General features: G+C 44.8%; 3 protein-coding genes and 1 long non-coding RNA gene across 4 annotated transcripts in view; 1 reads left to right on the top strand and 3 right to left on the bottom strand.

The window, feature by feature from the left end:
* Positions 1 to 812, bottom strand: LOC112486478 (uncharacterized). Its single transcript, XR_003048933.1, has 2 exons — positions 279 to 812; positions 1 to 180 (listed from the first exon to the last, which is right to left on the bottom strand). It is a non-coding gene; the product is annotated as an uncharacterized LOC112486478 (long non-coding RNA).
* Positions 813 to 1,942: 1,130 nt separating this feature from the next.
* LOC103398038 (non-POU domain-containing octamer-binding protein-like) lies at positions 1,943 to 3,705 on the bottom strand. Its single transcript, XM_008336526.3, has one exon. The coding sequence runs from the start codon at positions 3,551 to 3,553 to the stop codon at positions 2,225 to 2,227; it is 1,329 nt and encodes a 442-aa protein (XP_008334748.1). The 5' UTR covers positions 3,554 to 3,705; the 3' UTR covers positions 1,943 to 2,224.
* A 481-nt stretch (positions 3,706 to 4,186) lies between these two features.
* pold2 (polymerase (DNA directed), delta 2, regulatory subunit) lies at positions 4,187 to 7,823 on the top strand. Its single transcript, XM_008336524.3, has 11 exons — positions 4,187 to 4,347; positions 4,432 to 4,667; positions 4,769 to 4,890; positions 5,009 to 5,132; positions 5,232 to 5,346; positions 5,413 to 5,611; positions 5,703 to 5,783; positions 6,070 to 6,227; positions 6,395 to 6,522; positions 6,607 to 6,708; positions 7,442 to 7,823. The coding sequence occupies exons 2-11, from the start codon at positions 4,439 to 4,441 to the stop codon at positions 7,600 to 7,602; spliced, it is 1,419 nt and encodes a 472-aa protein (XP_008334746.1). The 5' UTR covers positions 4,187 to 4,347; positions 4,432 to 4,438; the 3' UTR covers positions 7,603 to 7,823.
* A 421-nt stretch (positions 7,824 to 8,244) lies between these two features.
* The window catches only part of LOC103398036 (inactive carboxypeptidase-like protein X2), a 15,880-nt gene continuing 13,253 nt past the window's right edge, over positions 8,245 to 10,871 (bottom strand). The window contains exons 19-23 of the mRNA XM_025053140.1: positions 10,552 to 10,833; positions 10,304 to 10,443; positions 10,034 to 10,133; positions 9,765 to 9,931; positions 8,245 to 9,106 (exon numbers count right to left, since the gene is read on the bottom strand). Coding sequence (XP_024908908.1) covers positions 8,711 to 9,106; positions 9,765 to 9,931; positions 10,034 to 10,133; positions 10,304 to 10,443; positions 10,552 to 10,833 — 1,085 coding nt within the window. The 3' untranslated portion in view covers positions 8,245 to 8,710. The remainder of the gene's footprint in view (positions 9,107 to 9,764; positions 9,932 to 10,033; positions 10,134 to 10,303; positions 10,444 to 10,551; positions 10,834 to 10,871) is intronic.

Below are 10,871 nucleotides of genomic sequence, written 5' to 3'. Positions count from 1 at the left end.
TCCTGCTGATTTTATCCCCCGGAGGGAACGTCGACGTTCCCCTCTTTCCTGCAATAGTTTTTATCGCTGCTTTGATTGTAAGCCTCGACAGTTATCATGACTTTTTGAACCGTGATTGTGGACAAAAAGGGAGTTTCCCCTCATAGAGATATTGATTATCAGCAGCCTGTGCAGTTATCTCTGGAGGAAAAGTGAAAAAAATAGCTCCACATTCCGTTAATTATTTCTGATATTTTTCATCACCAGTTTAACTTGTAGTTAATATTTTAGCACAGTACCGTTTGGTGCCGCTAGAAATCGTGGGGGCAGTGACGACAACGACAGAAAAAGAACAGGGAGGAGAAATCTCCGTCCGCACGCCGCTCTGTGTTCAGTGAATCCCACAGAACGACGTCACAACCTCCTCAACCGTCGCCATGTTTGTTATTAGCCGAGGTTAGCTCGGTAGCTAATAGCAGAATCCAGCATTGCCCTCTGGCGGTTTCAGCGTAAATAAAGCACTCGACACACATTAAACTTCGTGTCATTATCGGTTACCGGACGGTAACGTTATGGTTATCGTATCGTTAGGGTCCGTTTATTAAAACAAACGTTGTCTACGTCACAGCCCATTCCTATACTCTTAGCGCTGGGTTCAAAATGTCCTGTCGTCCATTTTGAAAAAAAAAAAACCCAAAAAAACAAAGTAATGACGTGTATCGACCAATCGATTTCATCCTTGTGTTTAAGGTCTTCTAGATAGTGATGGGAAGACCGACTCTTTGACTCTCGAACAGTAAAATGAACGAGTCGTGAACGAATCTTGAACTAATCATTTCATTCGTTTTACAGCAGGTGGCGCTTTAGCCCTATTGTGGGCGTTGTAAAGAAGGCTGCGGTTCTCCGACACTAAATAAGGCAACATGGTTTGCTTCCGCTGACAAAGTCTACAAAGTACACAAAATGCCATAAGTAATTAAAACCATGCGAAAAGCTAAGAAATAAAAACACACCACGATGTGAAGATGAATGAGAGCAAAAGAGACCCGAGCTCTTTCACGTGACAAATAAAACGAATCTGCGAGAACGAGGCGAAAGATTAGTTCACAGGGAATGATTAGTTCATAGTGATTAGTTCACAGCAAAACATTAGTTCGCGGCGAAAGATTAGTTCACAGAGAATGATTCGTTCACATCGAAAGATTAGTTCACGGAGAAAGATTAGTTAACAGCGAAAGATTAGTTCGCAGAGAGTGATTTGTTCGCAATGAGTGATTAGTTCGCAGTGAGTGATTTGTGAGTGATTCGTGAGTTCAATATTAACAAATATTTAATATGACTCGGTAGTCACGAGTCACGAATCTTTCATATGACTCGGGAGTCACGAGTCATATGAAAGATTCGTTCATTTTGAACGAATCACTCGCAAACGACACATCACTACTTCTAGAGTTTTTTTCTCCGACTAATCACTGTTTGAACAACAGATTGTTGACTCGTTATCATTTCCTCGGACATTAATGAGTCACCGAACGCGTTTCCGGTTGGACCGTTTCCCATAAGTCTCCTGTGAGTAAAGAGTACATTTAATATCGTCCGGGTTACAAATACATTTACTTCAAATGAATGTTAGCTTATTGGGCAATTTGTTTGATAGCCACTGCTAAACTTAATACAATTATTAGCTTAGCATGGCGTGTTTACGTTTTTACATGCTATAACCGTACTATTATCTTGTTTATCTCCTCCTCCCCATTGATTCTTCCAAGATGACTGAAACAGCGTTTGAAGTACGATTTAATTTAGTTTTCGATATTTTAAAAACTCTTTCGAGAGTACTCTTTATTTTAATGTCATCAAATCTATGACTGACGTCACGTGTTTCCACCTCTTAGATTTTTAGCACCACCTTCCGTCAAGGCCGCGACATGACATTCTGAACGTTAATGACGGAGTCAAAGTGTCTGTTCTCAAAATAAGACAGTATTTATTCGGGAAATTGGTTGAATGTATTCCAGAAAACTTCGTCAACACGTTAGCAACGACAACGAATTATAAAAAACATGGCTCATTTGTTTGTCATTTTAGGTTTTACTACAGAAATGAAAATGGTTAAGTACACAAAAGAAATTTTAAAAAAATACATGCAATAGTTTTTAATGTTCAAGAGTAACCCCGCCCCCCCACTACCTCGACTGTAAAACATGTAGGTATGAAAACAGGAAACAATACGGACGATAATGATTTAAAATCTACGTTGTTTGTTGTTAGGTCCATAGTCCCCAGGTCCAGGAACCCCCCGGGGGAAGCCGCCCTGGCCGCCTCCGGGCATGTTGTTGTTCCCCGACCCTTGCATCATCGAAGGATTCTCGGCCGCCATGCCGGCAGCACCCCCGGGGCCGGAATTGGCACCCAGAGAGTTCCTGTTCATGGACATGCCGTGGTTGCCCATGTGCATCCTCATCTCCTGCTCCCTATTTTCAGGGAAGTTGCCCCTGAAGCCCTCCTGCTGCCTCTTCATCATCTCCTCGTTGCGGAGCCTCATCTCCTCCTCCCTCCGGCGGCGCTCCTCCTCCTGCCGGATCTCCGCCTGCTTCCTCTTCTGCACCTCCTGGTTGTGGAGCTCCTCCATCCTCCTCAGCTCCTCCTGGCGCCTCAGCAGGTCCTGCCTCATCAGCATCACCTGGTGCTCGTGTCTGGCCGCCTCCATCTCGGCCTCCAGCTTCTCCTGGGCCTCCTTCATGTTGCGGTCCACCATTTCGTACTGCTGCTTCTCCATCTCCATCAGAGCCTTCCAGCGCATGGCGTACTCGTACTCGAAGGTGCCCGGCTGGGCGAACCGGGGGGGTTGCTCCCGCTCCTTGCTGTACTGTTGGTTTTTGGTGACCATCTTATCCGGCAGACCCTCCTCCTCGTCCAACTGATCCATGGGTTCCACCGTGATGGGCCGGGGGAAGGCTGTGAGGAGGTAGGCACCATCGTTACACTTGTCCATGGCTTTTCTTGCAGCCGGCTTCGAGGTGAACTCCACTATACCCTTCCCCGTGGGTCTCCCGCGGTCGTCCACTATGACCACGGCTCGTTCTATCTGACCGAAAACGGCGAAAGCCTCCTCCAGCAACTCGTTCGACACGAACTCCGGCAGGTTCTTCACGGCTAAAGCGGCCCCGTGTGTCGCAAACCTCACCCGGATGGGCCTGCCTCTGAACTGGGTATCGTCCAGCTCGGCTCGGGCGATCTCGGCTATGATTCGGGTCTCCAGTCGGATGAAGCCGAAGCCCCGCTCCTTGTTCACAAAGATCTCGGTCGCCTTCCCGTACTTGCCGAAGAGTTTCTCCAGCTCCTCCTCGGTGACGCCGGTCGGCAGGTTCCCCACGAAGAGCCTGCTGCGCTGGGTGAACGTTTTCTCGCCGGGTTTTCGGAAGCTCTTGATATCCAGCGTTAAGGCCTCGTTACGGCTGCTCTGCTCGCCGGGCTCGGGCTGCTGGCCGTTGGTGTTCATACCGCCGGGTTTTTTCTGCTCCCCCGGGCGGTTCAGGCCGTGGTTCTGCTGAGGGACTTTGTTTCCCTGCATTCTCCGCGACAAAAGTTCCACGCTGGGGAAATAATTGTTCTAAAAACACACAAAAAAAACAACAAACAGTGAATATAGGATGGCGCACAAAGACCAACGAATATGGCGAGGAGTAGAGCCGCGACGGTGTTGTGACCTCATCAGTGCGCGACGCTTGAAAACTAAATCTATGACGTATATTTTGTGCGGAAAATACTTTTTTCTCAATTTAAAATAATAAAATATATATTCGTCGAATTATTTGCCTTTGTGACAATTTTGCGTTTTTTTTACTACGTTTGAATTATGTGTTTACGTTTTTTTCCGAGAAAACGCCATAAAAACCAGTGTAATATCGCGTGAAATTCGTCGTTACAGATACGGACAGAACGATATCGTTATCGCTTTATTAATTTTTTTAATAAATTCGTATTGTTTCATTAACGTGTGACGGGTTGGTTTGCGAACTGTTTTTAACGAATATATCGCGGACAATGAAGGGAGAACGCTTGGTCCCGCCTTTTTATTAATTTACCGGAAATCTCACTTTTTGTAAAATACATAAAAAATAAATAAAAATAATAAAAAATACTAGGGTTCAAATGTATTAATAAAGTACTAGAAGGTTTTCTTTATGGACAGTAGAGTGCAGTATAGCGCTCTCGGTGGTCTAGAACATACCGGAAGTGTGCTCATGAGAGAAGAAGAAGAAGAAGAAGTGGGATTCCGCGGGAATTGTTTCCTTTAATTTTGCAAAAGGAACAATCAGTAAAAACTCGTATTTAAAGTCGGTTCGGAAACGCTAATTATTGGCGGTAAGAACACCGATACTTCCAACATATTTAGCATGCTTCCGGAAACTGAAGCTAACTGATAAGCTAGTGTCTCGTTTGCTTTAGGTCCGTCATGTTCTCGGAGCTGAGCGCCCAGCAGCGGGGTTCCTCTCTCCTCTGCCGTCCTGCCTCCTCCGAGGACCAGGGCCCGGTGTTCGAGAGGGCGTCCCAGTCCTACTGCCCCCGCTCCGAGCGCTACACGGTCGGGGAGCGAAGCTTCAGTCGCCAGTACGCTCATATTTACGCCGCGCGGCTGATGCAGATGAGGCCCCTGTTGTCACAGAGAGCCGAAAACAAATGGGGTAAAAAAAAAAAAACCGGGACGCGCGTTCCCGCCTTCACCCACTAGGGGACGTTTTTTGGGACTAGTTTGATTTAATATGTTATTTGGTTACTGTTCCAGGGTCAGATGTGGCTATCAGGAGGCTGTGTCATCTCCAGACAGGAGAGCAGTGTTGCATTGTGGGAACGTTGTTCAAGCGTATGGAGCTGCAGCCGTCGATTCTGAAAGAGATCAGCGAGGAGGTAGGGGGAACAAATTGAAATATATTTGTAGCCGAAAATATATTTATTTTGATGTATGTTTCACTATTGGTATTTATTTATTTATTTATTTATTTATTTATTTATTTATTTTTTTAAGCACAACCTGCTGCCCCAACCGCCGCGGGCGAAATACATCGGTGAAGCTGATGAGGTGATCTTGGAGGACGAGCTGCAGAGGATCAAACTCGAGGGCAAAATCGACCGAGACAGATGCATCACAGGTCGGCCGTTTTCCCCTTCCCATCAAACCCGCCGTTATCCCGGCGTTGTCTGTAGATACGCTGATTTTGCGGTATTTAATGAAAATCCCATCCATACAGGCAGTATCGTAGCCGTCTACGGAGCCGAACGGAACGATGGGAAGTTCACCGTCGAGGACTTCTGCACTGCCGATCTGCCGGCGCAGCCCGAACGACCGGCTCTGGACTCGGACAGGTGAGGAGGCGCCACCTGCTGGTTGTCTTTGATTTTTTATTTATTTATTTATTATTTTTTTTACAGGTATGTCCTCCTAGCCTCGGGACTCGGTCTCGGCAGCACAAACGCCGACAGCATGTTGGGGCTGCAGCTGCTGATCGACATGGTCGGCGGTCAGCTGGGCGAGCAACGAGAACAGAGCGCCACAGCAAATATCGCCAGGGTTCTGCTAGCCGGGGGTCTCCTAAGTCAAAGCGCCCAGGACAAGGACGCGTCCACCAAGGCAGCGACAAGTTCTAAATTATAAACATTTTGTTATATATAGCAACAACAGCAGCAATGAATTCTGGGAAATGATCGCGATCTTCTTTCAGGCCAAGTATCAGACCAAAAAGACTCAGGCGGGCAGCGTGGAGGCCGTTCGTCAGCTGGACGAGCTGCTGCTTCAGCTGGTCGTGAGTCGACTCCCGAACTACCTAATATTGCTAATAGTTAGATTAGCGTTAATAGTAATAATACAAATAATCGTAGAAATGGTTTTAAAATGAAGATAAAGTTCGTGAGGCTACGATATTTTAAGCTGTTTTTTTTTTTTTTGCATTGAGAAGAGTATGTAGTAGTGTCCATGATCGCCCTCTGCAGGCGGTCAATGTACAGTATCAGTTTGTCTGCACTAATACAGATTAAAAGTGATTTTTTACTTTTTTTTTATTTATTTATTTATTTATTTATTTTCACTAGGCGTCTGTTCCAGTGGACGTGATGCCAGGTCAGTATGACCCCACCAACTACACCCCCCAGCAGCAGCCACTGCACCGCTGCATGTTCCCTCTGTCTTCAGTTTACCCCACCCTCCAGCTGGTTTCCAACCCGTACCAGGCTGACGTCGACGGAGTGAGGTGAGTTAACTTAGCATCTCTCTATACGTGAATTATATATATTAATATATTAAATATGTATTTTTATGTCTATATGTATGTTTATTTATATATATATATATATGTGTGTATATGTATGTGTGTGTATGTATGTGCATAGGTTTTCATTCTTTTTTTTTTTCCCCCAGGTTCCTTGGCACCTCAGGTCAGAATGTGTCTGACATTCAGAAATACACCAGCATGGACAGCCATCTTGAAATTCTGGAGGAAACTCTGCGACTCCGCCACCTGGCACCGACGGCTCCCGACACCCTTGGTTGGTCAGAGGACTTGAATGAAAACCGGTGTGTGTTTTCCACGCGACCATGACATGTATATGTTCTGTTTCTGTTCCCGTCAGGTTGTTACCCGTTTTACCAGAGAGATCCGTTCATTCTGGAAGAGTGTCCCCATGTTTACTTCAGTGGCAGCGCCCCCTCCTTTGACTCCAAACTCATCAAAGGTCAGTGTGTGTGTGTGTGTGACACCTGGTGGTTGAACTGGAATCTTATTGTTCATAATCAGTTTCAGAATCTCTCGTTTCTAACAACACATCCACTAGGGGGCAGTGCTGCCTTGAGAGTCACACCCATGTGTGATCTATGTTGTCATAAGTTTTTTTATATATATATACATATATGTATATGTACATGTGTGTATATATACATATACGTATATATACATGTGTGTGTGTGTATATATACATATACATATATACATGTGTGTGTATATATACATATATGTATATATACATATACGTATGTTTGTGTGTGTATGTATATATGTATGTGTATATGTATGTATGTATGTATATTATATATGTATGTATATGTACATATACACATACATCCATATATGTATATGTGTATATATGTATATATATATGCAGATATGTATGTATGTATATATGTATGTATATGTACATATGTATGTATATGTACATATACAAATATGTATATATCTATATATGTATGTGTGTATATGTCTATACTGTATGTATGTGTATGTATGTATATGTGTTTATATGTATGTGTGTATATATATATATACATTATGTATATGTGTATATATGTGTTTCCAAAAACATAATGAATTACACATGTACCAAACAGAGAGGATGGACAGAGGGCTTCTCCTCCTGTGTTTACTTTCCTTAAGGTCGACTGAAACTCTGATTGTGGTTCTGGTTGTGACAGGTGCTGACGGCCAACAGGTTCTGCTGGTCACTGTCCCAGAGTTCTGCAGCACTCAGACGGCATGTCTGGTCAACTTGCGCACTCTGGACGTGGAGCCCATCAGCTTCTCTGCCTTCTCCGCCGACGGTGACGAGGACAGCGAGATGAACGTCAGTCACTGAGGTCCGCGACTACAGTCGGACGACACACACCTGCACCGACTCTTCATGTCCACCGGAGGCCGGTGTATGACGACGGACCGCTGCAGTGACTTTGTAAACCGGAACTGTTCTTGATTTCTCCACCGATTTCATTCCATCCAGACGTACTGCGCGGCTGCCTCCCGCTAGCACTAATAGTACAGTACTCGAAGTATGACTAATAAAACATCTTTGTAAAAAAACTGTGGCTGGATGTCCATTGGTCGACAAGGTCTTGACATGTTACTACGGTACCATCACAGTTCACTGCTCATTTATAGTAGGGATGTCCAATATTATCGACTATGTAATATCTGTAAGAATTATCGGTTTTTACTCCGATAATGAAAACCCGATATTGCAATGCCAGGGTTTCGCCAAATGATGTGTGACCTAAAAATAATTTTGGGGACAAACAGCTGTATATTCAAGGGAAAGCCACTAGATGGCAGCATTGACAGCTCATTTAATCAATCTCATACTTATACAGTCGTTTGTGTCGGTATCGTGTTTGAACAATATTGGGATATCGGCAAAAAAAAAAAAGTAAATATCGGACATCCCGAATTAATAATCTTTACTCTCCCCGATGTCAGCGGCGCTAGTTCAACACAAAGAAACTGATTTTTTTTGTACAATCAAGCCTTTATTTGAGTATCAGCTCCTGCCTTAGCATCTGTGTCTGAGACAACATGGCCGACGGTTCTCTCACTCTACTCGTTCTTCCCGCGGAGAAAGTGATGTGAAAATTATGTCTCGTGGAAAAGAAAAAAAAAAGTCACTTTCCTGAATGTGGATCCACAATATTTTTTTTTTCGCAAACAGTGAATAATGAGACAAGACAGTTGTAAAACGTGTGAAAGCGTGGGAAAAAACGTCACCGTTACTTAACACGCGTTCGACGCCGAGGCTTTCATTTCAGTGTTAAGTGACGGCCGTGTTTTCGCGCTACAGGTAATACGGTTAATATTTACGTCGTCGTTGTCCGTGTGTCGTACAAAGATCAGACTCCTCTGTTGGATCTTCAACCGCCTGTTTACAGTTCGACGAGACAGACAGGTGGGGGGCAGGGGGGGATGTGTGTGTTGGTTTAATAGTCATCGATCTTAAACTCGTAGTTATAGTCCAGGAAGGAATCCGTGTAGCCGCCCGGTGTCGAGGACTCTCCCTCCAGTACAGGCCATGGGTCGTACCAGGACGTGGTGGTCTCTGGCGTTGTGGGAAGTGGAGTTGTGATTGTCGGGGTGGGGGTGGCGGTCGTCGGGGGTAACATCGTAGTCGATCTTAACCTCATCAGTCGCTGCTGTCGGAGGCGACGGATACGTGCTATCCTGAGCCTCCTCCGCCGCTCGGGGCTGAGGTGGGAGTTCGGCGAAGGGACGCTGTTGGTGACCATGCGTCTGTTGCCGTCTCGGGCTGCGGGATAGTGAACTCTGTTGTTGCTGTAGCTGAGTCGGATGGGTTTGTTGCCATGGAGAGCCATGATCTGGAGGAAATAAAAAAAAGTTTGAGTTTTAAACGGTGCAGTTTTGGAAAGTAGCTTTATTTATACTACTATAATATATGTGTATATGTGTGTGTGTATATGCGCATATATGTATATATGTATGTATATATGTGTATATGTATATACGTGTATATATGGGTATATCTATATATGTGTGTATGTGTATATCTATATGTGTATATATATGTGTATATCTATGTGTATATATATATGTGTATATCTATATGCGTGTATATATGTGTAAATATATGTATATGTGTATATATGTATATATCTGTGTATATATATGTACATATACGTATATACATATATGTATGTACATCTGTGTGTGTGTGTATGTATAAATATATATATATATATATATATATATATATATATATATATATATATATATATATATATATATATATATATATATATATATATATATATATATATATATATATATATATATATATATATATATATATATATATATATATATATATATATATATATATATATATATATATATATATATATATATATAGACTGTGACTCTAACTTTCTCAGTGACTAGGGCCGTTGTCAAAGCCAACTTTTTAGTTCCAACATTTATTTGTCGCGGCACGTTCCGCTCAGGCCGACTGCGTGTCACCTGTTTAATGCGGTCCCAGTTGGACTTGGCCAGGTTAAAGCTGCAGGTGGTGGCTCCAGACTGGTACCCCACCACGCAGACTTTGGTCACGGGGGAGAAGCCCTCAGCTCGAGCCGTCACTCGGTACTCCCCTGGGTTCAACAGCCTCCAGAAGTCCCCGGTTGAAGCTGCAGCGTGAGGAGGAGGAGACACATATTTGGTTTTCAAAATAAAAGCAACAACGTCAACCTGATCAGATTTCGGGAAGAAGACGAATGTCAGTCTTTCACCTGTGGTGACGTCGTGATTTACCCCTTCGACCGACACTGTGGCATTTGCGATGGGGTTCCCCTGCTGGTCCTTCACGATGCCCCTGATGCCACGGTGCACCTAGGCAAAGCAGGTGGAACCTTGAGTTGGTCTGACTAACAGATGCAAATCCGACACCTTTGACGTCGGACGGTCTGTCTCGGAACTCTAGTACAGTTCGTTAAATCGATACCGTCACGTGACCTGTGAGTATATATGTGTGTGTGTGTGTGTGTGTGTGTGTAACTGACCTGCTCCATGAAGATGAGCATGGCCTCCCGGTTCCTCTCCCACTCCTGCGCCAACTCGCTCTCATGAGGGAACTTGTCGCAGCCCAGGAATACGGAGAGTTCCAAACAGTTGGTGTGCAGGTAGCTGAAGTCGTTCATACCTGGGGAAACACGAGGCACTCACGTGGGCTCAGGAGGTGCAGTACACGCATTGTCCACCACGGTGTGGTGTTAACCAATGCAACTGATTCAACATTTCCTTCACTCACTGCCTGTCACTGGCTTCCACTTGGCGCGGTTGACGATGCCGTGCCCCGCGCCCGAAATGTCTCCGTGGCAGGAGCCGTGGTAGTTGCGCGTCATGGACATGTGTGTGGACGCGTAGGACACGGCCAGCCACCTGAAGAGGGACTCGTCCGCGACGGCCCGAGGTTCGTCGGGTTCCAAGTACTGATACCCGGCACTTCTTCCTCTGTCGTCTTCCTCTTCCTCCCTGTGGCCGTAACCTTCGCTGTGACCTTGGTTGTAAGTATGGTCGTAGCCACGGTCGTCGTAGCCACGGCTGTCGCAGCCACGGTTGTCGCAGGCA

The sequence above is a fragment of the Cynoglossus semilaevis genome, chromosome Z, assembly GCF_000523025.1.
Source record: "Cynoglossus semilaevis isolate Cse_v1.0 chromosome Z, Cse_v1.0, whole genome shotgun sequence".
Lineage (NCBI taxonomy): Eukaryota > Metazoa > Chordata > Actinopteri > Pleuronectiformes > Cynoglossidae > Cynoglossus > Cynoglossus semilaevis.
Note: the sequence above shows the minus strand (reverse complement) of the source record. Positions and strands in the feature narration are given on the sequence as shown.

What these genes read in the sequence shown, in the direction of transcription:
- pold2 (XM_008336524.3), top strand. Translation starts at nt 4,439, where the DNA reads ATGTTCTCGGAGCTGAGCGCCCAGCAGCGGGGTTCCTCTCTCCTCTGC. An exon ending in AGCTGCTGCTTCAGCTGGTC is followed by an intron (nt 5,784 to 6,069) that starts GTGAGTCGACTC and finishes TATTTTCACTAG; the next exon opens with GCGTCTGTTCCAGTGGACGT. An exon ending in GACGGCTCCCGACACCCTTG is followed by an intron (nt 6,523 to 6,606) that starts GTTGGTCAGAGG and finishes TGTTCCCGTCAG; the next exon opens with GTTGTTACCCGTTTTACCAG.
- LOC103398038 (XM_008336526.3), bottom strand. Translation starts at nt 3,553, where the DNA reads ATGCAGGGAAACAAAGTCCCTCAGCAGAACCACGGCCTGAACCGCCCG.